Source organism: Quercus lobata, chromosome 5, assembly GCF_001633185.2.
Source record: "Quercus lobata isolate SW786 chromosome 5, ValleyOak3.0 Primary Assembly, whole genome shotgun sequence".
NCBI lineage: Eukaryota > Viridiplantae > Streptophyta > Magnoliopsida > Fagales > Fagaceae > Quercus > Quercus lobata.
This window is the reverse complement of record NC_044908.1, coordinates 44,312,725-44,339,192: the sequence shown is the minus strand read 5'-3', so window position 1 is coordinate 44,339,192 and position 26,468 is coordinate 44,312,725. Positions and strand designations below refer to the sequence as shown.

Below are 26,468 nucleotides of genomic sequence, written 5' to 3'. Positions count from 1 at the left end.
TGACATTTTCAAAAATGTTTTTTCATATATATATATATATATATATATATTTAAAGAGTTTTTTCAAAGATATTTTGGAGTCCAATAGAAATTATAAAATCGAGAAATTAACAGTTACATAAGCTAGGGACATGACAATGATATTAATCTAGTCCTAGTGACTTGTGGGAATATAGTGTTGTGGAAGGACATGGATATAAAATTGTACATAATGGGACCTCATATGTAATTGTAATGACCCCGCTCCAATTGTGTAGATATTGTCCGCTTTGGGGCCTCATACCCCTCACGGTTTTGTTCTCCTCCAAAGAACACAATAGTGGGGGAAAAAGCTTCTACATATTGAAAGAAAATTATTCCTTATAAACATATTCTCATGTGCTTTCCTAAGTGATGTGAGATTCCATGGAATGCAAAACCCCTCCCCCCCCTTTTTGGGTCACTAAAATCCACCCTCTTTTCAGGCACACGCGTCCTTGCGTGTGGGGCCCACACTTCTGGCTAAGGCATGGCTCTAATACCATCTGTAACAACCCATAACTTTGATACCTATTTAATTATTATATGTAAATTACAAAGGAGGCTTACAATTAAATGGATTAAATTGATTTGGGCCCCAAAGCGAACAATGTCTACACAATTGGGGCGGGGTCATATTCCACATCGCCTAGAGAAGCACATGGTAATGTGTTTATAAGGAATGAACTCCCTTTAATGTGTAGAGGCCTTTTTTCCCACTACTGTGTTCTTTGGGGGAGAATAAAACCACGAGGGGTATGAGGCCCCAAAGCGGACAATATCTATACAGGTAGGGTGGGTCGTTACAAATGGTATCAGACCCATACCTTAACCGGAAGTGTGGGCCCTATATGTGAGGACGCATGTGCTCGTAAGGGAGGTGGATTGTAGTGACCCAAAAATGGGAGGTCTTGCATTCCATGGAATCCCACATTGCCTACGAAAGCAGATGAGAATGTGTTTATAAGGAATAACCTCCCTTTAATGTGTAGAGGCATTTTTCCCCACTGTTGTGTTCTTTGGGGGAGAACAAAACCGTGAGGGGTATAAGGCCCCAAAGCGGATAATATCTACATAGGTGGAGTGGGGTCGTTATCTGTAAAAGTTCAAATATTTTCTTGATATGGTTGAGAAAATTAAGGAACAATTTTGAAAGAGTTTCAAGATAAGTCAATAACATTCAAAAAAGTTATTGATTGATCCTACAGTTGAAGATTAGGATCCCTAAGGATCCCATATCCAATCTCTCTCTCTTGGATTTTAGAAGTCTTAAATAAAAATAAGATTTTAAAAAATATCATATCAAGAGTTGGCCATCAAAACTATTGAGTGATATTGCAGTCTTCTGAAAACTAAGGAAGAAATAGAGAGAGAGAGAGAGAGAGAGAGAGAGAGATGAATACCTTGGGAGGCAACACGCTTGGGTTGCTAAGAGAGGTACGCAATTTTGTTCTATTTAGAATCCATGGTTGTGTAGTACAATGATCTTTGAATGAATATATAAAATTTTATTTCATATTGATTTCCTAAATCTATTAGTGGTATCAGAGCCAACCAAAATTAATCATGGATTTTGAACTGCTATTCATATCAGTATGTGTGCCGAGATTTATTTCTTATATGTCGTGATTGTTATATATTTGATATGTTGATTGTTTTTATTTGGAGAAGTGGAGGGAAAAAAAAAAAATAGTGCCGTGATTGATTGATATATGTGATATGTTGATTGTTTTTATTCAAAGATAGAAAGCATGGACAAGAACATGAGAACATGTGTCACGCCCCAAACCCAAAAGGGTCCAAAGCCTGAGAAAAACATTTCAAAAGTACCTATAGATTTTTCCTTTTTGACAATTCAATCTAAAATTCATTATCAAAGTACCAATATCAAGAATTATAATAAAAATTTCATCAATGATACTCTCAAAGTAAGTCAGAGCTCTATACAATAATTATAATGACCATTGGCCATAAAAGGATGGAGATTTAAATAAATACAATAACATATCATTTAGAGAAATGATACGTCTACAACATTTTTACAACAAATCCTAAGTGGCAAGTTGTTACTAGTTGTTATTGTTGGGGCAAAAAAGTAATCTTAGCGTTAGTTTGAAATTTGAACCAATAACAACTAACCACTTGTGATTTGTTGTAAAAATGTTGTAGAAATGTTGTAGACGTAGCATCTCTCTATCATTTAACTTGTCCCATTAGTGGAAATAAAGTCATAACCACTATAATATACAAAAGAATAAGTCAAGCCTATTTTAGGATATACATCATCTAAATATTTCCATCACAAAAGTTCGGCCTTCATCAGTAGTTAGTCTAACTACTACTAGCTACCAAAAAGCTGTCTCAAAACAATTATTGCCTACTCTAAAAATTTTGTAAAATAATGGGATGAGACAGAGTTTAGTAAGTAGCATAATTAATGGGGTGGGGGAAATGCAAGTTTTATTTTGAATAATAATAATATGACAAGAATGATTGAATAATGAAATACAAAGTTTTTCAAAGTAAATACCTTGAAACTATATACTATAATCTGTGAGCACTGACAATATAATTTTTGAAGCCATAAAATCTAACATAAGGCAAATGATCATAAATATACCAAACTATCATATAGACCAGTCAAGAGATCCATCCATGCACAATTGGCATGATATTATCCTCTCTGGTATGTAGTCTCTCGACTCCATGGGCAGTAGTCTTACTCATACCCTCAAGGTTTTGTCTCTCCTCTCATGGGTAGTAGGGAGAACATGTCAAATAGGACCTCTTTTGCATGTGGTCTTTTGGCCTGATGGGCAACAGCCTCATCCTCACACAATCAAGGAACCTCTTCTCGCCATGGGTAGCAGGCAAGAATGCATCATTCAAAGTGAAAGGGTACTGACCTAGATTTGATTTCATTTTCACAAAGATTACAGAAACCAAATTGGGTGATCATCGGAAAATTACACATGGCATAGAGTTAAAACAACATGAAGCTCACAGGTTACAATACTTTCAAATACATAGTTTATATCCAAGTAGTTTCACAAAAACCTTAAACAATCAAAACTTCCCTAAGTTTGTAAGGTTTTCAAATTCATTGTTTGTTAACATGATGTCCTATTAATTTCACAAATAACAAGACAAGATAAGCATCTTTAAATTTTTCAAACTTGATTTTATAGGGTTGAGTGTATGTTCTCTCCTCCAAAACTTGAGCAACTCGATTTGATCAACGACCCAAGCAAAATTCAGTAAGATCTTACTAAATCCGATGATATTCCATTACTAGTTGGGCACAAGCCTAACTCGGACCGACTGATAGTGACTCTTAATAAAGACCAATTAGACAATTATAGTAAAAGTAAAGAAACTAAGTGTGCATTTGGCATTGGCTTAAAATGCTAGTTTTTTTTTTTTCTTCTATATAGCTTATTTTTGCTAATATTCATGGTCCCACTGCACTTTTTTATACTATTCATGAGTTCTACTATATTATTTTATTTACCTTTTTACTTTATTTATAGTACTTTAAGTAAAAAGTTTTCACTTTTAAAAAGTTTTTGATACTATTCATTAGTCCTTTTACCTTTTACATAGTGTGTGTTTGGCAAAAATTAAAAAAATAGCTTATTTTACTATTAAACTTATTTTTATTATTATTCATGGACCTCACTACACTTTTTGGTATTACTCATGGGTTCTATACTATTTCAACTAATTTTTATCTTTATTTACAAATTAAAGTGTTTTCAGTAAAAAAATTTCAATTTTAATAAAATAAGCAAATATCAAACTAGTTAAATATGTTGTTTCCAAACTTCCCGTTTTTCTTATTTATCTTTTTATTTTTTTTATTTTATTTTTTATTTTGGAATTTTAAGCCGGTCAGATAAGCTCAGAATCACTTGATTTGCTCTCCATCTGCAAACTTATTTATTCTTTGCCATTCCACAAACAGCTTACGAGCAATAACAGAGTCACAAAACAATGACAGCCTATCTCCCTGAGGAAGTGGTGATAAACATACTCTCACGCCTACCTCCAAAATCCCTAATCCGATTCAAGTGCGTCTCCAAAACCTGGCTCTCTCTCATCGGAACTCCAGATTTGATCACTCGAAACCTCATCAACCACTCCACTCTCATCTCTAAATCCGAAGACCCCAATAACCCTCTCTTCTTCCTCGTCAAAGCCACAGACAAAATCGACACCTCGAAGCACACATTCTCGTTCGATGGTCTCCTCTGTCTCTGCTTCGCAAGCACCATCTACCTCTGGGACCCCACCACGTCATCAGTGCTCGAGCCTCTCCCTCCTATAACCCCTCGCGAAATGGTCAATGTTGATTTCCACAGTGTTGGGTTCGGATTCGATTCCACATCCAATGACTTCAAGGTCGTGAGGCTTCTCAATGTTCATTTCAGGTCCGCGACCAATTTGCTTCATATAAGTCAAGAAGCGGAAGTGTATAGCGTCAGCAGTGGTTCGTGGAGGCAGCTGGATCCTCAGGTTGCTCGCGTGCCTTATGGGATTCATACACAGTCGAGGGTCACAATGTACTTGGATGGGAACTTTTTCTGGTGCGCGACGCCGCTTCCCTTAGATAATAATGAGGATGAGAAGATTGTTCGCTTCGACTTTGCTAGGGAGGTATTCAAGTCTACTTCATTTCCGGACGCTAGTGTTATTGGGCATTACTCCAGTTGGAAGACGACTCTATTGCTATGCTGGTTTATCCTTTTGGGAAAGAGGTGGAGATACTTGGTGTTTTGATATATGGGTTTTGTTTGAATTTGGTGTCAGGGAGTCGTGGACTAAGCTTATTGGAATTGGACCCTCTTTGGATTTGGAAAGGCCATTGGGATTTTGGGGGTATGGAAAGATGTTTATGGAGAGCAAAGAAGGGCAGCTGGTCTTGTATGATCCTTCTACAAACACAGGCAAGATTTTTCCATTTGATGGGCTTAAGGGATCGTTACAAGTTACTCTCTACACTGAGTTTTGGGAAACAAACGAGGACGATGGTGAAGACCAAGAGGAGGTGAATCAATGAGGTATGTTTCAATTGTGCTGCCTTTTTTTATAAAATTGTGGTCCTAAACATTGGTTTTGAGTGTTATCAATACATTATTGTGTTAAATTTTATTCAAGAGCCATTTTGTTGACATTAACTGGTTTGATGTGGATCAATAAAAAATTATTATATTAGATGGCATTCATTCATATGTAATGTAAAGGTTATTTGGCAGAAATCAAATTGGTGGAATTTTATTTTTTTATTTAAAAAATTGGTTTAAACACTATAGACTCAATCATTCATAATATAAATGATGACATGAAGTTGAATTAAATAAAACTAAGAAAATAAAGTAATTGCTTGTTATTTGTTGGCTTTGGCCTTGGGAAGATTATGTTCAAGATATAGGAAATAGGAATGACTTCATTGTGTGCAACAATGTTAAACTGTCTAGATAGGGTGACACTTGAATTTACTTTTGTTACTTCCTATTTCTTAATTGGGCTCTGGGTTTTCAGGTGAGGAATCCTCCCTCATCCTCATGGGCCCTGATAACTTGATAAGTAAAATTGAGTTCTCAATTAATCAAACGTGCGTTATCATTGGCACAAGTTGTTTCTATTCATTTTCACTAATCATATTCTTTCTATTGATTGGCTTAAAAAAATCATTTTTGTGTATGACAATTTGGACATGAAATTTCCGTATAATCTTCTTGGGAACTTATATTTTATGTTGATCATAAAACATTATTTGGCTTTGAAGGCGTTTTTGATTATTTTGATGGACGCTATCTAGTACTAGTGGCTTATATATAGTTAGTGCCTTCAACTTCTTTTAGTTTTCCTTTTTTGACCATGGTACTTACCTATTAATTCATATGGGAGATAAAATCTGTAGTCAGTTGGTAGGGTTCTTTCTGAAGTATCTGCCACAGGGCTATAGATTTAATTGCTTCCTAGCATGTACCACTCAGGTGATATTCAATTTGTTAAGGGTCATGGGTTTATAATATGAAATCCTTGGAAGGGAGGGAGTTGGTGACTAATGCAAGGGAGTTGAAAAACCTGGTTTTATCAAGAAGCAGTTATACCAAGGAAAATAATTCTATAGAATTAATTTTATTTTTCAAGCATTAAGAGTGAAGTAAACAAAGTGGAATGCAACTCTCCTATCAAATAAACTGTTTGGAGTGTAATAATTGTACACCCAACTGTGTTGAGATTTCTATGCTTTGCCAATTCTTTATTTCTAGGATCCTTTTATGGGTGGATATTTTCTGTTGGCAGTATCACATCACTACTTCCTTTTCAAAGTTGTAGATCTTCTTGGTTTTGTTTTGTTTTGATGAATCAGTAAGACTTTGATTGTACACCTCAATAACAAATGATACAAAAGCAGCATATTATTGATTCAGCAGATAACCTATACTGCATAGCCAAAGCTGCGACACAGCAACAGAACAATGTTTATCTAAGCACAAAACCACAGTGGGCTATACTCACCTAACATAAGCCATATTAGGCAAACAAGACCGCAACTAATATACAGACTTAGTATCAGTTAATTCTAACTCAACCGAAATCAACTTCAAGGCAGGGAATGGGGGGCAGGGCATAATTGATCTCCCATTTGCGGAAAGGCACTCTGATTGAACACTGAATTGCAGTTGAACTTATTACTCTCATTCTTCCTTTAACGTTCTTTTTAATAATTCCAATGAGCTGTTCTTCTATAGATCTTCCCTGCATGTAAAAAACATTTCTTTGTTCACACAACTGGTAGACAGTAGCCCACCAAGCTAACTTACATTGCTGGGTTCTAAATACCCTTCCTTTTAGTTGAGTAGTACCCCAGTTTACTAATTCCTTCCCGTAAGTCTTGGCATCTGACACTAAGCAAAGGCCCATGATGTTATCCCAAATTCTCTTGGTGATTGAGCATTGAAAAAAGAGGTGGTCTCTATCTTCAATACTATACCTGCAAAAAACACACATGCTGCCCACAGCAAGCCCCCATTGAAGCATTCTGTCTTTTGTTGGGAGCTTGTTCAGGATAGCCATCCGACCAACAAAGGAGTGCCCTGGGATAGCTAGTCTAGACCACAACAGATTCCACCATTCAACCTTTAGCTCTCTCTTTTTTCTTTTTCCTTTTCTGATAGAAATAAAAATTTTATTAAAACCACAAACAGCAGGACAAGCAAAACCAAAAAGGAAGCAATCCCTCAATCGAGGAGCTGTTCCTTCCTGATAATATTTACAACAACATCAGGGACAAACAAAACATCAGGACACCCTGCACTAGAAGACTTTAAGGACTACTTGGCAAGAGCATGGGCTGCTTTATTTGCTTCCCTTGGTACCCATTTAAACAAAATGGTTGGAGCTTGAGATGCCTTAAAAGCAGAATCAGCCATAATAGCTTCAAGTCTCCAGCAACTTAACTTTTCTGGATTCTTCAAAGCATTCACGCAATTTTTTGAGTCCCCTTCAGTCACAGCTCTTGGAAAATTATAACTTCCTACCAGATGAGTTGCCCAATTAAAAGCTTCAGCTTCTGCTTGGAGAGGGAGAGTGGCTTTAACCTTTTTTGGGTGGGCAAAAACCAACCTCCCTCTACAATCTCCTGCCACAGCAGCGATGAAAGAACAATTATTCCCACTGCTGCGTCAACATTTACTTTAAACCATCCTCGAATTGGAGAGGACCATGATACAGTGCCTCTAGGGTGACTATACCTGCCAGACCACTGAATCACCTGCCATGCCAATGCTCAAGATATATTTTCTTCAAACCTGTACAAAGGTTATAGTAATCTAAGACTCTATCCTCACGGAGGGATTTGTTTCTGCATCTCCATACAAAATCTACAACCAAGGCACCATATAATAAAAATCTCACTCTCTCTTGGTCATCTGAAACCCATTCCTCAGGAGGGTCAAGAAAAATTTCCATAATTTGCGTTGTTGAATTTACCTGATTTCTATCAATTCTAAAACCCCAAGGGCTACCAAACCATAGGGCTCTAGATATGTGACATTCAACAAAAATATGTAGTGAGGATTCAGGAGGGTGACCACACAAAGAAGATAAATCTGGTTCTGTTGCAAACCTGCTCAGTTTTTCTTTTGTGGGAAGAATGTCCAAAGCTACTCTCCAAAGCATCATTTTAAGTCTTTCAAGAATCTTTGATTTCCATATCCTTCCAAACACTGGAGGTGGCCTACTTGATGCCTCTAGATTAATACTTTCCCAATACGCAGATCTTACCGAGAAAGAGCCATTCACATTTTTGGTCCGCAGTCACTTGTCTTCTTGATTGCATGGTCTGATGGGAATATTTAGAATATTAGAAAAGCCTTGACAGAGTCTCCATAAAACAGATTTTTCAATAAATCAACCTCCCAATCTGATTTAGATTGATTCATTAGATGTGAAAGCAACATACATACCTGAGTACTCTTTTGAGATGTCGGTCTTGGTTTATACTCTTGAAGGTCTGTAATCCACGGATCCTCCCAAACTAAAGTATTTTCACCATTCAGCACTACCTTACAAGCACTTCCCAGCAATAATATTTTTGCTGCTTCAGTGCTTTTCCAAGTCCATGAGCCGCCTTTTGATGAATTTTTCCAAAGCCAATTTCTCCCAACTTTATATTGCCCTTAAAACTTGGACACACAAACAATCCTTATTTGTCAAAATCCACCAAACAAACTTTGCAAGCAGGGCTAGATTAAACTCTAAGAGAGATCTAAATCCCAGCCCCCCGTCTTTCTTAGAGCAACATAATGATGCCCAAGCTTTTGGTGCAAAGAAGTTCTTTGATTCAGTCTTCGGATTCCTCCAGAATTTTCTTATCAGGGCCTCCATCTCGTCACAAATCCCTTTGTGGATTTGGAAGACCATTATAGAGTATGTTGGGTTGCTTGAGCTACCGAGGAAATAAGAATTGCCCTTCCTGACTAAGATAGGCCCTTTTTTTCCAACGCCCAATACTAGACTCTCCTTTTTCCTTTAAGTAGAAAAAATCTTTTTTCCTGTTACTTGACAAAAACAAAGGTACTCCAAGATATTTAGGTCCCTGAGAGAGCTTCCTCAACCCCCAAAGGTACTTAACCTGACGGAGGAATTTTTGGTGCACCCCTTTTGAAGCAAAAACTCCTAACTTCTCCAAATTAATGCTTTGTCCTGAACACGCACAATAAGTATTAGTACAATTCATTAAGGCATTAATCTACCCTATTTTTTGTCTTGCTGAAAAGAGTTACATCATCTGCATAAAACAACTTTGAAATTTCTGGAGCTGAGTATGAAACTTTAACCCCATTGATTTTCCTGTTATTGACTTCTCTATTAATCAACCTTGCAAGAACTTCACTTCCCATTATAAACAGATATGGAGATAGCGGATCACTTTGTCTTAGACCTCTGGATGGAGAGACTATCTCCAATGCCCCCATTTAACAGTAGAGAAAAATCAACAGTTGATATAGACTAATGAATCAATTTTATTACTTGCTGACTAAATCCAAAATTACTCAACGCTGCTGCAAGGAAAGCCCACTCCATTTTATCATATGCTTTTTGGAAGTTTAACTTGATTCCCAGGTACCGCTGCTTCTAATTTGTGTGCTTAAAACAGTGCACAACTTCCTTTGCCCACACTACATTCTCCGTAATATTTCTGTTAGGGATAAAAGCAACTTGAGCCAGATCAATCAGCTTATGCAGTAGAGGTCCTAATCTAGCCACCAAAATCTTTGTGATTACTTTGTAGCTGAAATTACACAGGCTTATTGGTCTGAATTGAGTAAAGTTACAAGCTCCCTGCACCTTGGGGATCAGAGTAATGTACGTTTGATATAACTCCTTAAGCATCCATCCTTCTCTAAAAAAACTTTGGACTGCTTCCACTAGTTGGCTGCCCATGAAACCCCAGTAATGCCTAAAGAATAGGCCTGGCCCATCTTGCCCAGGGGCTTTTAATGGATTCATCTCAAAAACAGCACTCCTATTCTCATCTCCAGTGGGGATTCTAGCAATCTCCTCTTTTTCAACTTGGGAAATACAAGGAGAAATAAGACTATCCAAATCACTAGGGAATTAGGGATTTGAAGTTTGAAACAACTCTTTAAAGTGGTTAACAAAATATTCTTCAATCTCCTTTCAAGTGTCAGCACAATTATGAGAGGAGGTAAACCATAAGGCTCTGCCTTCCTGTTTCAACTCAATCAAAGGAAGCTTGCTCTGGATGCTTACAAGATGATCTGATCTGGCAGGTATCCGGGTCCAGTAGATCCTTAGGATTTTAGGTTTTCATTCTTACATAAACCTTTTTGTGCATATCCTTTGTAAATAAGATTTATCCTTTTCTTAATAAAGCTACTTACAAAAAAAATAAAATAAATAAATAAAGGGAAAGAAAGGAATTAAATCAACAACTTCTGTGGAGGAGTTCACAAATGACAACGCCTTGATCAAGTGATAGAAATGTTAAAGACATCTGAAAATATATGCACTCCTTTTACATGTATATATTTTGGTCTTAAGTATCTCATTTGTGTACATATATACATGATTGTCTTGTTATCTTTAGTTTCCACTAAGTATGCTTGTCCAGAATAGTTTGTGGTTTAGAATGTTAATACGCTATTACTCTACATCTCTACTGCTACATCTCTTTGAAGTAGAAATGAAAACCCCAAGGATATTCCATTTTCCCTGAAACAAGCATCATAGCGTTTTTTCCAAGCTTTTGTTCACAGGAAAGCATTAATGTTCTGTTGGAAGAAAAACTTGCTATCACCAGACTAGTGTGTTTTTTTTTTTCCTTGTCTTTTCTCACCCTGCATTGTTGGTTCAACAGGTGTGCAAGGAGTGTTACTGGACATCATCATGGTGATATTATATTTTGATTCAGGCTTCATTCTTTGGTAATATAATAAAGAGTTACACCTAGAGTGCTAATTAGAGCTGCTTTCAGTATATGGTATTAGTTGTACCTGTTTGTCTGAATGATTTTCTGTTGCCTAGCTAAGATTGGAGGAGCACTATTGAAAGTATTTCCTATCCTTGTATAGTTTATACTAATCTTAAGCATCCTTCCCATCCCCTTGAAATTTCATTGTTTGTTTGTTGGGATTCTTTTTATTTCTCCCTGTTTCTTTATGTTTTTTGTTTTGCTTAAGCATGAGCAAGATAATAGTATAGAGAAAACCGTTGGCTTTTTTGTGGTCTGCCACATGAAGCAATGATTATTTTGTACATTGGATATTTGCATAATCCCTCTGACAATATGTACGCTCTGATGGAATCCACATGATATAAGAGGGAATATGCATATGTCAATTACATGGTACCTTCCTTCTCCATAGGAAGGGTGGTTTCAATGCAACGGAAAGAATTCTTTTCCTTTCCATTGCACTATCTGCCTAAAAACTCTAAAGAGCTAATGAGCATAGGGGGAGCAAAGTATGGACAAGTTTGGATGCAGAGAATCTACGATATCATATGCTAGAATTGACCAATGAATTTGAATTATATATATTTTTTTCATTATAGGTACAATGTTAACAAAAGTGCCGTGATTGCTGGGAGAAAGACACAATGACTACAGCTATATAATTCATGATATACTGTAAATATTCAATATATATATATATATATATATATTTTGTAGCATTGAGTACTCAAGTGGGTAAAAATTCACCTGTCAAGAAAATATATATATATATATATATACATTCTTTTTTTCTTTTTGGGTATATTGCGAGAAGAGAAAGATATTGTGATCAGAAAAAGATTACGAACCAACCTGGGTTGAGAAACAACTAAAGCATTCTGGGCTAGAGCACATTTTCATAAGAAATGGGTCACACCATTGGGAGTTCTACGGTTCAAGAAAAGCCCGGATTTTGAAATTTTCTTTGCCTGTTAGAATGATCAATTCCCTTTATTTTTTACTTCAACCCAAATGGCGTGATACTAATGCTTGTAGACTATCAGACTATGTGACTGCTTTCTTAAGTAGATACGTACTTGCTGAGAGGTGACTGCTTTCTTAAGTATACAACTCACCAATGATAACTCAAAATTCAATGGTGGAAGCTCTTGCTGTTGTTTCTGAAAGGGTAACACTCTATATCTTATAATAACTGATTCCAAACATTTAGTTTGCGTGCGAGAAAATTAATTTCTTGGGTAAATATCTTTACTATGGTTGTTCTCAAGGAGGATTGGAAGTCCATAACTGAAGGAAGTCCTCTATTTTTTGTTTATATAGTAGACGCATGTTTTCTTGATAAATAAAACTTAGTTATTACTGATGCCAAGTTTGAAACCTTAGTACAAAGGGTCCATTTTCCATGCTGACCACTAAGTATATAGTAGACACAAATGTATCTTCTACAATGAACTTATCACAGCATCCATAAAAGTATGACCCAAATTCTGGATAATTATGCTCAATCCTAGCTTGCTGGCAAGGCAAGCTTGGTCATCATTGAAATGATCATATATGGTTAAGTGTCCCCCATTGTTTAATGTGGTGTTTTTGGAAAGAGAGAAATAGTATATGTTTTGAAGATAACGAAAGATCCATACTAGACCTCAAGTTATTCTTCTTTAGAATTTTATTAGAATGGTTGGTTGCTTTGCAAAACCAATCATTCTATTCTTTCCTTGATTTTCTTGATTCTTGTAATTTTGTACTTGATTAGTTGACCCCTGTACACTCCCTGTGTACTAGGTTGTCCCATTTTAATATCAATAAAACTTATTACTAACCCAAAAAATAAAAAAATAAAAAAGATTCAGCTTTCAGTTTTTGTTGACTTGTTTAGCAAGCTTTGATAAAGAATCGTTTGGTTATATATTCTGATTTTTTGGTTTATGTTGATTTATGGTAAATTTCGGGTACTTGGAATTGTCTAAGTACCATATTTTGTAATTAGCAATAAAATTCTCATTTGTTGGCCATGGTAATAATATTCTAGGTTCTTGATTTGTGAGACATATAAGCATATCTTGCTTTTATCTTCTTCTTTTTTCATTGTGTTTTGTTTAATTATGTTCAATTGCTCTTAAGCTAGGAGTCATATAAGAATATCTCACATTTCAACCATCCAAAGAAATTTACCATATAGTTGAAATTAATATATTTGTAATGTGTTTGGGTGAGCTTGAAGCACTAAGAAAGGACTTTGTTTGTATTTGTCTTTTTCAGTATTTACATGCTATGTTTTATGAAACAGGAATGTTCCACAATAAATTATGTAGTCTAAAGTGCCTGAAGTTATGTGTGAGATTCAATGAAAGCCATATGAAAGGGATAATCTACTTACTGAAGCATTCACCAAATCTAGAGGCTTTCATTATTGATTTTGAACCAATGGAGGAAGATCTTGCTGTTGTTTCTAAATTGGGTAAAATCCACATCTTATAATCATGATTTCAAACATTTAGTTTGTGTGCCTGAAAACAATCTTAAAATGAGTCTTCTAATTTCCAGTGGTTTCTATTTCTATTTTGTGTCAGAGTTTAATTTCAAATGTTTCCAAGCAACCACATAAAAAGAATGCTACTTGTTTATTTAATCATTTGAAGACGGTTGAGATAAGGAACTTCATTGGCTGAGTGGTTGAGCTAGAATTGGTCAAGTTTTTGCTTTATAGTGGGAAGGTATTGGAGATGATGGATATCATTTATTAAGAATATGAAGAAAAAGATGAAGAGTATTGAAAAAGTATTGGCATATCCTAAAGCATCTCTATATGTTGTTATATCATCTCTACTTGTTGTTACTAAAGTTGCATCTATTAGATTTTTGATTGCTATAACTGCTATTCATAATTTATTGATACATCGAATGAATGTAAAGACGGCATTTTTACATGGAGATTTAGAAAAAGAAATCTACATGGACCAACCAGATGGTTTTACATGCTTGGTAATGAACACAAGGTATGTAAATAATTAAAATCTTTATATAGATTAAAATAAGCACCTAGACAATGGCTTGAGAAATTTGATCAATGTTTACTTTCTAACGGTTTTGAAACAAATAAAAGTGACAAGTGTATACACTTGTCACTGATTGTACTATTGTGCAATATGCTAGTATTATTGATAGTCTTATATATGCTACTTATTGTACCAGATCCAATATTGCATATGCCGTAGGAGTTCTAGCAAGATTTACTAGCAAACCTAATTTTGAGAACTGCACACGGGCCCGTTTGTTACCGTTGTTTAAACAACAGTTTTCAATGTTTAAACAACACTAGTCATTAACCAGTGCGATGCACTGGAAAATTACCGAAAATGAAATATAATGAATGCAATGCAATTATGCAAAATACCATTTAAATTAAATGGCAAATATTAGTTAATGTTGTTATCGTTAGCTGTTTGTGTTATGTTTAGAGTTTCATATCTAAGTTACTACAATATTACTTGTAGCAACTGAAACTCACAATATCTATATATATATAATAGCAGAAGCTGAGAGAAAGTTGATTTCTACAATTAAGGAGGTGGTGACAAATAGGATAAATTCAGACACGTATAACTTAAAAAAGCGATATATTATATTGTTTGGTAACGTTCCAACACCGTTTAAGCAATAAATGATAATGTTTCACCATGTTAAAACACTGTTTGGAGTCCTCTGGGTTTAAAATGGAAACTAACCGCTAAAAAAAAAGAAAGAAAGAAAAGAAAAGAAAGATTGCTACACGGAGAAAGGGGAGAGAGAGATCGAAAGAAAAGAGAGATAGAAATAGAGAGACAGAGATAGAGAGAAGGGCGCCACCCAGATCTTCTGCCATCACCGTAAGCCTCCACTCACTACCCGACTATCTGAATCGTTACCGCTAAAGTTCTGTTTTAAATTTAAAAATTTAGGGTTTTTGGTTTTTATTTGGAGAATCAATTGAGTGTTAATTATGATTTAGATTGGTATTTTGGGTCAGATTTGGTTTTGATTAAGGGATACGAAGATAGAGGAACCAAGCAGAGTTCGTAGGCGCCAAGAGAGAGAAGAAATATTTAAGGCCGACCATTGTCCGTTCCCTCGCCAGACTTGGGGCACCGGAACCGCAAGCAAGAAAAAGCTATGGACCATCAACACTGTTAGGCCATATATCTGCCACCTAGATCGTCGGAATCAGAACTGGTACAATTTTTTCCCCATTTTTTAGATTTCGGCATTTGGGTATGAAACGTTACTATTGATTGAGTTTTTTTGTTGATATGTTTACATTTTATTCGTTTTTGTTTCAGGTTTTTGGGTTCTCTATCAAAATCTTTGTTATCTCAATTTTAGATATTTGTTTTTGTTCTGTTTTTTAGATTACAAAAATCATTAAAAATATTGATTTCAGTTTGGGTGCTTCTGTTTCTAATCTTTACGATACCATTGAGATTATATATTGATTTCTGCCATGTTTACAGCTAAACCCAACCAAAAGCCCAATCAATACACTGTTTTAAATCCCGATCATGACACCCGTACAAGTGAACCAAAAAAAAAAAAAAAAAAACCCAATAAAAGGGTTTAGGGAGAGAGAGATATGTAATGTTGAATTATTAAACAGAGAGACAGGGAGAAAGAGAACGACAAAGAGATTCGGTCAGGCATAGAGAGTGGAAAGAGAAAATCTAAGAAGACAGTCAGCCTCTGCCACCATCAGATCCCGTATCCTCCACCGGTTAGTCTCTGTTTTTTGGTTCTTTAAATTTGGGTTTAAATATGATTTAGGTCTGGGTATTTGGATTGGGTTGGATTGTATTGGACTGCATTCAAGTTTTGGTTTACATTCAGTTTTGAGTAAGGAATTTGGGTTAGAATGGTTTTTAATATTAGTTATCTGTGTTAGATTTGGTTTTCTTTTGGATATTTAGGATAAATTCGTTTTGAGTATATGTTTTCGCTCTAAATAGAAATCTCTGGAGATCTTCATGAATTAATTTAATGTTGAAGAACATAGATTTATATGTTGCCAAAAAATAAAGCTCTGTCATTTCATTTATGCTTTTATTAATTTTTTGTTGAAATATTTTCCCCTCTTTATATTTTTGCTTCCCATGTTTCTTTTCAACCATTGTTGTCAAGGTTTTTGCAGTATATATTTAAAGTTTTCGTTTGCAATTGCTCTGATTTGAAAAAATAAAACCCTAGAACACAAAGAATAAGAAGGTATTGAACATTAAAACGCCTTTCTTCCACCACTAATGCCAATCTGCTTCAAGCATTATATCTTTTTGTTTCAGATCCAAAATTAGATCGTACCATTCATCCTTCCTGGCTATGCTCAAGGTATTTCCTATGATTTATTTTATTTTCCTCTTTTTATCAGATGGGTATATAATATAATCTCTGAAAAACATCATCTCTTTGCCATTCTCTTAAACTTTTGCTTTAATATTTTGGTTTGATGTGACTACCGCAACTTTTTGTTACATGCATGCTGCATATTGCAGTGTTTTGCTCTTTTATCTGCACTTTGCCACTTATTTTTATCATAGATCAAGCATTAGCTTTCTCTATACTGTCTTAGTACTTTTGCTTTTCTGTAAATTGTTTTCAAATTTAAGTAATTGGTTGACTGACTATACTCAATAATTAGTTTATTGTCATACCAATTATCTAACACTGTTGTACATTGATATGAAAAATATTGCATTTTTCATTGTAGTTCAATGTGTCTAATAGTTCAATTACTTCTTTTTCTTCTTATTCCGTCATAAGAGATTTAACAATAAAGCACTAAAAAGGGGCACAACCAAGCACAGTAACCAAGTAAGAAATTTAATTAATAGTTCAATTTCTTATTGGAGTGTACCTTTCCCTTGGTGTGTTATTGACTTATTGTGGAGGCGGCAGAATTATTTTGACGTAAGTTGGGTTATAAATTAGAAATAGAGGATCATTAGATGCCTATGGAAGGAGAATGAAACTTTTATTACTGACCATATTGTCTTTGAGAAGGAAACTTTTTATGCTGACCTATTGTCTTTGAGGTGGTGTCTATGAGAATGCTATATTTATGTAGTTTGATTTAGTGCATTTGGAATTCTTGATGTAGTTCATTTTGGAAGGAGAGTTGCTGGGAAACAGGGACAACAGCAGCATTGACACGAAGGAATTCTTTTTTCTATTTTTGGTAAATCTTGGTCTTAGTTGAAGCTTCAAAGTCTGAGAAAGGCAGTTGGATTGGTGTATTATTTCAATGTAGGAATCAAAGAGATTGCAATATTTTCAGGGGCTGTTAGAGTTGGAAAGTGCAGAGGAAGACTACTGCTATGTTGTGATCTTTGAGGGTTCTCTCTATTAGGCTTTCAAACATGAAAATGAATGGTATTATAGTTATGACAACTAGAAAAGTTAAGGAAGTATTCAATCTGACTCAGGAGCATACTAGAGTGAGATGACAAGACAAAAGGGTGCTGAACAACCTTGAGAAAACATGTAAGAATCTACAACCTATTAATATTTTCTGTCAGATCAATTTTTGACGGGTTTAAAAATCTGCACCTATTACAAAGAATACAATTTTTGTTTGGAGTAAAATCAATATTTTTCATTAACACTATTTTCCAGTTAGATACCTACTTGACTCTTTTTTTTGTTCTTGATTTAGTTTTTGTTGATTGGACGAGGTTTGATCCTTCAGTAATTTCACATTTTGTTTGTTCATTTCCCTAATGCATTTTAATCAATGACTATTTCTGTGTGTGAAAGAATCCTTTTTTGTAAGTAGATCAACTGTATCTATGATGTTATATAGCAATTTGTTATTTTTTTTGGAACCTGTTTTGTGGTGGTTGAGTTTTGGAGTTGGTTAGCTAAATCTTATTTGCTAATACAATGTCAGTTGTGCCTTTTCTCTGCATGTTATTTGGTCTTTGCATTATGTGGGAGGCATGTCTTTATATAAAAGAAGCTAGATTACTTATGAAACCAATGCTTTCTCAGCATCCTAATTTTTCACAAAGTCTGTTAGTGTCACATGAAAATTATAAGTACTGCAACATTGCTACTTTTTTCCCCTAATGACCAAAAGTGAAGTGCAAATTCAGTGTGCAAAAAAAAAAGGAAAAATCATAACCAGCCTGGGATTCTACTTTCAGAGATTTAAAGTTGGTTTGGTGTGATCCTCAATAGTCAAGTACTCTTTCTAAGCCTTTGTTATTTTGGCTATTGAATTGTTAACATTCTAATGTAGGTTTAGACAAATGGCTATCTACTTAAGTTGGTCTCAAAGCTTAAGCAAACAATGATTTTATCTACATTTGCATCCCTTAATGATCATTTGAAGTAAAGAACAATATGAATTTTCTAAACAAGTGTAGAAAGATCACATGCTAGATAGAACTAGACAGAAGGTATACCAGTTGCAAGGAGCTTTAGTCATTTTAACTTTTAGAAATTGTTATTTCCTTTTCCAGCTATGATGAAGTTCAGAATTATATCTATTAAGTATGTTGGATCAGTTTCTGTCACTTGCAGAAACCTTGCTTCTGACCTGATATTTAGAAACTTCTTGATTTTACTGCATTTTTCTAAAAATCTTACTACTAAAGTCCCTCATTTGCATTGGCATAGTCATGATATGTTTTTAACATGTGAGCTTTGTTTCAAATGATTGTATGAGAGTAAAAGGAATAAAAGGAACTATTCATTGAAGAAGAAGCATATACATTATGAAACATTCATACATGTTAAAAAAACAAATTTGATAAACATTGTGCTCTTATAAAGTACTCACTACCATAATTAAATATATGTAAGATAGTACACTTCCAAAGTTTCTTATTGAGTTAAAATAAAGGAAGACATTATGAAATTGATGAGGTGGAAAATCTAGAATAAATTTTAATTAAATGGTAAATTCTAATTCTATTGAACTATCTTAGCAAAAAAGAAAAAAACTATTGATGTAGATAGTTTCCAGTCAACTGAGACTCTCTAATGTAGTTTTGAAAGTCTATCTCGAAATGTGAGTTGTAGTTTAGAAAAACACTTGATTTGCTGTCATCTCTACCTATTTGAAAAAAAAAAAAAAAAAGATTTTGGACTTAGGAAGTACTAACAACATAAGGTGCTTGTGATTTACTTTTTTTGTTATGCAGATCAATAAGAGTGGTGGATTGGGTTCCAATAACTTTCTTTTTGGGGACTTGAATTTGAAGCAAAGAAATAGAAAGAAAATGTGTAATGCAACTGTTAAAGAGAAAAGGGTAAGATATATATTGTTTTCTAAACTCATTGATTTAATTACGGTCAGGTTTTATTTCATAACTCTTGCCTTCAAAGACTATTTCAACATGATTGCGATTATATTGCATTAAAGGTTAATTTGTTTGGCTCCAAGTAATTGTGAAAAGGCATGTCTATTTTAGTTCAATGAAATTAATTCTAATATAGATATTCTTTTGATTAATTAGTGTTAGGATATGAACAGTTTTTACATGAAATACTCCAAATTTAATGTTGATTATCTTTGCTTTCTAATTTATAAATGCTGAATTATCAAGTCTGAATTGGTACTAAATTCTATCTAAAGGTATTGAATAATTTTGACTGACATTGTGATTTTATGTAGCACTTTGAAAACTTGAATAATTTCACACTAAGTGTCACCAAAGTACTGGCCTATGATTTCATAGTACTTTGTAAAATTGTAGTATTATGCAACAACTTGATTTAGCTGTTTAAGGGTCATTTTTTCTTATTTTACAGATTTTCTTGCAAAAAATCTCACTTCATATTGAATAGTAAAGAACATCTAATTAGTAAGAAATTTGACATTGGCTACAAGTGAGTTTGTAGTTAAACTTTGTCCTTCTTATTATATGTATTTTAAAATTTTATGAATTGACATTTAATGGGATTTTTTTCTTTAGTTAAATATGGATGATAGAAAAGGTTTAAGCAAATGTGAAGATGAGAGACATACTTAGGTTTATGGTGGCTGATTGTTTCAACAATTACATGTTGGTGCACACGTGTATTAAAGACAATTGACTTATGTGGGTGAGGTGTAACCAATGTATGTTACAAAGGCGATTGCAGGTATTTTAAATTAATTATTGTTACTTTTTTTTCCTTTATGATTTATATGTATAAATATAACCAAGCTAAAATATTACATTTACTTTTGTGTGTATAAATATAACAAAGCTATCTTAGAATTTTTATTATATCATGTTCACTTTTAATTTGTTTTTCTTATTTATTGGATTTTCCTTGGTCAAGATTGAACTTGCACTATGTAAGCTTTTCTAGGTTTACGAATATTTTTGATATTGGCTGATGATATTTTTGATATGTTTAGCTGATGAAGAAATTACGAGATTAAATGCAATGTTCAAAGGCATGGTTGTTTACAACTTTGGGCCTACAAGATTTAGAAATGAAGCATGAAGTCATTAAGCAAGGAATAAAATATTTGATAGATTTTAATATGTAGTTATTATAATTAATTATTATTTTTGGATAAGTGCATTTCTTTATTTCTATTACTTATATGTATTGTTGTATTATGCGTTTTGTATTATTTAAACTAGCAACAAAACACACTTACTGATTTCTTTATAAACTGTATACTATAATGCATTCGTTAAATATAAATGTTATTTTGAACTCTGAATATGATGCAAGAAATCTACTTGAGAAAAATATTTTGTTTCCATTGCTTTAAGTTTTACATTTTGTCTGTGATTTAAGGTTATAGTAACAACCGATGCTTTGTGAATTTTTAACAGTTTCGAAATTGAAGAGAGAAACAAATTAGAGAAAAAGATGTAATTCTGGATCCAAGTCTATCCAAGTTGCGTGGGCAAATATATCTGATGTATAGATATAGTTGCATTCCTAGCTTATTGTAGAGAAGATTGATACAATTTATATTTACTATGATTGATTGCACCAGTTTCATTTAATATCTATTGATTGTAATTATTAGGAAACATTGTCCAAGGCATTATGTGTAATTATTCTCAACTGAAAATCCCTACCAAAAAAGCATGTAGTAGTATTGCTATTTATTCAGTCAGTACTCAATCATGTTATGATTTCAGAATCATAATTGGATTGGTCCAAGAAAGAATCATCATTCAATTGTGTTTTTTTGGACATACACACACACACACACACACACAAAAGTATTATTTATGTGGTGTTTTTGTAAATAACTTTTAAGTTGATTGTCTTATACTATGTAAAATTATCCCGCACATTGCGCGGGTTAAATGCTAGTAAGTATAATATGTGAGGCTAAAACTTATTTTATCTTCAAGCTTCCCTTAGCCTTACAGAGTCCTTGACAAATTAAAAAGAAAAAATAAATAACATTACAACATTGTAGTTGATTAATATACAAATAAACTACCAATTTAACATGATAAATCACTATTAGTTATTTAGATAGAAAAAATTAACAAAATTAAAGTTGTTACCCATTTAACCTAAAACTTTTCATATTTGAAAGTTGTCAAACACCTATTAACAAATAACTATTGATATAAAATATTTGGTAATTACTTCAATATTGCAAATTGTTCATACTGTAAAAAATTTGAGAGAATAACACAGCAAGCATCTTAAACTCTTTTTTGCTTGGATCCTACAAAACAATATATATATATATAGTGATGGAGGCAGAACATGCTATTAAAGAGACAACCAATTACGATAGTATTGGAGGCAAAGTAATAGATTAAAAAAATTGAAGAAGCAAATGGTTTGGCTAGCATACTAGCTAGTTAATTTATATCAAAAGACATAAAAATCTTACGATCAAATAGAATTCATAAGTAAATAAATACATGTGGTACAATCAGATAAATAAAAGGTTTATCAAGATGATCAAGTTTGGCAATGAAGAAGACGTTGTAGCTATTGATGATGGTAATCTCTATCTTAAACTTGTGATAATGATGAAGATGCAACAACTACTAATTATGCAGATCTAGCATAATCTTATTTTGATTCAACTACAACAAAAAAGACGATAATTACCATAAAAAGATTATATAAAAAAAGTCTTTTATGATATAGTCAAGAGTACAATCAAAGCTAATAGAAGGAATTTTAAATCGATTTCAATGATGGAGAGATTCACTTAAATGAGGAGACCAAGAAAAAGGGAGAAGTATCATGTTCTGAGTATAGTATTGAATTTTAAACTTTATAATTCATTTGATAACTGCTAAAATACCTTAGCAAATTGAATTTCTACAGACACGGATTACATCATTCAATTGAATTTCTGCAGGCACGGATACTACTAAAACTCTATCATTCAATTTTCTAACTACTAAAACTCTATCACACGGATACTACTAAAATTCTATCACACAGATACTACTAAAATTCTATCACACAGATTACACAATATAAACCAATAATATTTCCGCCTCAAACATTTAAAAAAAAAAAAAAAAAAAAAACCAAATCAATTTTAAACCTAAAAATAAACAATCATATATATATTAGTACAAATACCCAACCTAAATACATAAAAACTCATATATGACCCACACTTAACCTTTATGTTGCACATAAGAGATTTTATTAGTTGAGTTGAGTTAACTAAAACCCACATTTATAGAGCTCTTTGGATATATGAAAAAAATACAAGTCAGAGGTGATCCAAGCTACTAAAAATTGGATAAAATTTAGGGCTGACTTGTTTTTGACCCAAATTGGATTTGAACTGAACCAGGCCGAATTGAATACGAACTCTACTTCTCTAACCTGTTTGCTACACCTAGCCCTAACTCAGGGCCTCATAAAGCTCTAAGCCATAAAGAAAGATCAACGATCAAAAACTCTCAACCGTCCATCACAGCTACAAAGTACAAACCTAAATTTTTAGGGTAATTCGTGCGGTATACAGTTTGTGCATAGTTTCACTGCAACAATCACTCCCCAAGTTGCACTTTTGTGTCGCTTTAGGCCATCACGCTGCGGTATGGTTTTCTTCCACATGTTTCACAAATTGACTGAAAGAGTAGTGGTTGTGGTATTGGATTGCTTCCCTCAAACCCATGATTGATATCTCTGTTACACATCCATGAAGTCCACTCGCAAGACACCCAGGACTTCAAAAACCACCCATTTGGTTAACAGAGACAGACTCAGCAACTTGCCGAAAGATATTCTTCACTACATCCTCTCCTTCCTTGAAACCAGGGAAGTTATACGACTAAGCGAATTGTCAAGAAGATGGAGACGCGTTTGGGCTTCAATGCCTTACTTAAATTTCGAACAATCCTCATTTGATTCAGCAGATAGTTTCTCTGACTTCTTATGGTTGGTACTACTTTTCCGGGATGTGTCCGATATTAAACGTTTCCGTCTATCATGTGAAGGATATCGTGAAGATGGAATTCCTGTACATGTGCTTAAAACACTTCTCTTGGTGGTCAAGAATCGTGGGGTCGTTGTGCTTGATCTTGATATCGCTACTTTTCAATATCAATATGACAATAACTTTCAATTGCTGAGTTGTTTTGCTGATTGTAGGTCGTTACCTGAAATAAACTTGAGATTGTTTGACTACTCGCAGTTAAGTTGTATTGATTCAATGAGTTTCACGATGCTGAAAACTCTACATATTGAAAAATCACAATTCTATCAAGGTGTAACTTATCGTGAAAAGCTCGTTTTATGCTGTCCACACCTTGAAAACTTCTTGTTGAAAAACTGCAACATGCTTAACCTCAAAGTTATTGACATAGAAGCTGTTAATCTTAAGAATCTGAAGTTTATGAACACCAGCAAATATCCATTTCGTGGCGAGCTCAAGATTTCTGCACCAAATCTCAGGTGCTTATCTTATCTTGGTCCTACTTTGAAGGGATACTCTTTCCAGAATTTATCATCACTGAACAAAGCTTTAATTCATCACTTCACCGAGAGGGTTAACAATGAAGAGGACGGTTGTTTTTTATTGTCTCTTGTCTGTGCATTGTATAACGCTGAAGTTCTATATTTGTCCAGCCACTTCGCGCAGGTATATAAAAATCACTGCTGCATTTTAATTTGTTTTATATTAGTACAAGTTACTCTCTATACTCCATCTGTCATCAATAACTTTGTCATCATCCGCAAAACTTTTCTTACCCACCCAAAACACCCCTGCTAGCATAAAAACAAGAAAGTTTTGGCAGTGAGTCACATATTGGAATGTCAGGATGTGGAATTTTGTTTTTGAGATTAGATTAGTGATTAATCACACCTACCGTCACCTATATTGGTCATGTTAAGCAGCAGACTTCGCCCCAAGAGACTAGGAGGGTTGCATGCGATCATGTGATCAATTGTAAATAAGCTCTTGTACACCCATCTTCAAAGCCCGTCCCAACCCACTTTTTGGAGGGAAAACCAACAGAGGGCTTCACCTTTTGCTTTTAAAGAATGGCCTTACAGCGCCCTATGTCGATTCCCACTTTCACTCTACCTATTGAAAAATTATATGTCTTGCAAATTTTTTCATTTGATGTCATAGGGAGTGTACTATGTTCTTCTCTTTAAAAATTTTGAAAAGCTTTTGAATATTGGTTTTCAAGCTTAGATTGTACGGAGTAAAAGATATTAGATAGAAAGCACAGACACGAACGTGAGAACATGGACGTGGATATGACTAAGAATACGATACAACGACACAAGTAATTTTAAAAAAATTATAACACAAAATGAGCTATGAGATGTTTGCTAATTTCTCTTGATGTTAAAACTAGCATAAATATATGGTCTAAAAAAATAATAACCGTAATGGTTTACAATTTGTAATGTGTAATCTTCTTCCAATCATTTGCTCCAGACATGCAAGTTTAGGTAGTTGCATAAATATTTATATATTTGCAAAATGGGTGTTCTAGGTAGCTACATTTCTTTTATTCAGTATTCTTATTAGTTTTTGTCGTTTGTCTTGAAAAAAATATGACCACAAAATGATGTCTTCTTCTTGGAAACTTGACTGTAGCAGAGCATTGTTGATATCATCGTAATTGATACAAACTCATAAATCTTTATCTCTTTGATCAATTTTCAGCACCTGTCTCATCTGACTTATAAAGAAAGATGCTTTCCTCCTGCATTCCTTAGATTGAAGTCCTTGACTCTGAGCATAGGACTGCGTCGGCGCAATATCAAAGGGCTAGTCCACTTGCTCAAGTACTCACCAATCTTAGAAGCACTTCGTATTGATTTTGAGGAGGTAAATGACAATATCTTACACTTTAGCTATGAAAGGATCTATATTTAAGTAATCAGTGCATATATTTTTTACATTAGGACCTGTTATCATTGTTTAGGATGGAGAAATGTCATCAAAATTATTTAGAACTTAGAAGTACATGTTATTATTTATAAAAAAAAAAAAAAAAAAAATTTAAAAATGTTGTTGATGTTATTTTCAATCACAAAAATTTGCTATAATATAAAGAAGATTGAAGTTATATCCTAAGAGTATTTAACTATTTATTAGGGTTCTGGTGATATTGAAATAATATAAAGGTTATTTAAATATTCTTTTCTTAAATGTAGAAATATTTTTTCTACTTGTCATTTTTAAGCATATTTTGTTCTTTGTGTCATTTTAAAAACAAAAGCTTTTGTCATAATAGAAAGAAGAATAATGTCACTATGAATTTATTGGGGTTATGGTGATATTGAAAAACAAACACACAATGAAGAGAAAATGAGATTTTAATGCAAAGGTACACTATAAACTCATTATTTAAAGATTCTTTTCTAAAATGATAGTATATATATATATATATATATATATAGCAATTCCAAATTTTTATTCTTTAGAAAGTTTCCCATCATTATAAAATAAAATAAAAACTAACATCATAGCAATTTTTTAAAGAAAAATTCTCAGAGCATAAAAGCTCATTGTTACTTGCTTCTTATCTTTAAGTGCCATCTGGCATGATCTGTTGATTCTTTTCTAATCATTTGAATTTAGTTGAACTGGGACGTTATTATAATTTTTTTTTTTTTAAACTTTAAAATTACAATATATATCTTACACTTTAGGACCTGTAATCAAAATCAGTGTATATGTTTTTTACTTTAGGACTTGTCACCAAAATCTTCTCTAAAAAGACGCATGTCTCTTAAGAAGTATTTGTTATTTTCAAGCACAGAAGTTTTGTTATAATAGAAAGAAGATTGAGGTTTCTATGAATTTGTTGGTGGTTCTGGTGATATTGATATAAATTTTATTTAAATATTCTTTTCTTAAATGTAAAAACATTTTTTCTACATGTCATTCCTAAGCACATTTTGTTCTTTGTATCATTTTCAAGACAATAACTTTAGTTATAATAGAAAGAACAATAATGTTACTAAGAATTTATTGGGGGTTATGGTAATATTGAAAAACACATACGCAATAGAGAAA

The 26,468-nt window shown here is 33.6% G+C and overlaps 2 protein-coding genes across 17 annotated transcripts; both read left to right on the top strand.

The window, feature by feature from the left end:
* The first annotated feature begins 3,968 nt into the window (after positions 1 to 3,968).
* LOC115989737 (putative F-box protein At3g16210) lies at positions 3,969 to 21,178 on the top strand. 16 transcript variants are annotated; one of them, XR_004092063.1, is made up of 11 exons: positions 4,802 to 5,078; positions 10,913 to 10,979; positions 11,608 to 12,176; positions 13,299 to 13,469; positions 15,018 to 15,220; positions 15,499 to 15,755; positions 16,318 to 16,363; positions 17,133 to 17,515; positions 19,180 to 19,287; positions 19,954 to 20,122; positions 20,815 to 21,178. XR_004092063.1 is itself a non-coding variant. In XM_031113573.1 (2 exons), exon 1 carries the CDS (start codon positions 4,012 to 4,014, stop codon positions 4,795 to 4,797), a length of 786 nt encoding a protein of 261 aa, XP_030969433.1. In that variant the 5' UTR covers positions 3,969 to 4,011; the 3' UTR covers positions 4,798 to 5,078; positions 10,913 to 11,594. The 16 variants fall into 16 exon arrangements, 1 of the variants encoding a protein (XP_030969433.1); XR_004092069.1 differs by having other exon boundaries at positions 15,499 to 16,363; positions 17,133 to 17,210; positions 17,310 to 17,515; XR_004092072.1 differs by lacking the exon at positions 15,499 to 15,755.
* A 1,948-nt stretch (positions 21,179 to 23,126) lies between these two features.
* LOC115990536 (F-box/LRR-repeat protein At4g14103-like) lies at positions 23,127 to 24,629 on the top strand. Its single transcript, XM_031114359.1, has 2 exons — positions 23,127 to 24,068; positions 24,564 to 24,629. Exons 1-2 carry the CDS (start codon positions 23,127 to 23,129, stop codon positions 24,627 to 24,629), a joined length of 1,008 nt encoding a protein of 335 aa, XP_030970219.1.
* Positions 24,630 to 26,468: the final 1,839 nt, after the last annotated feature.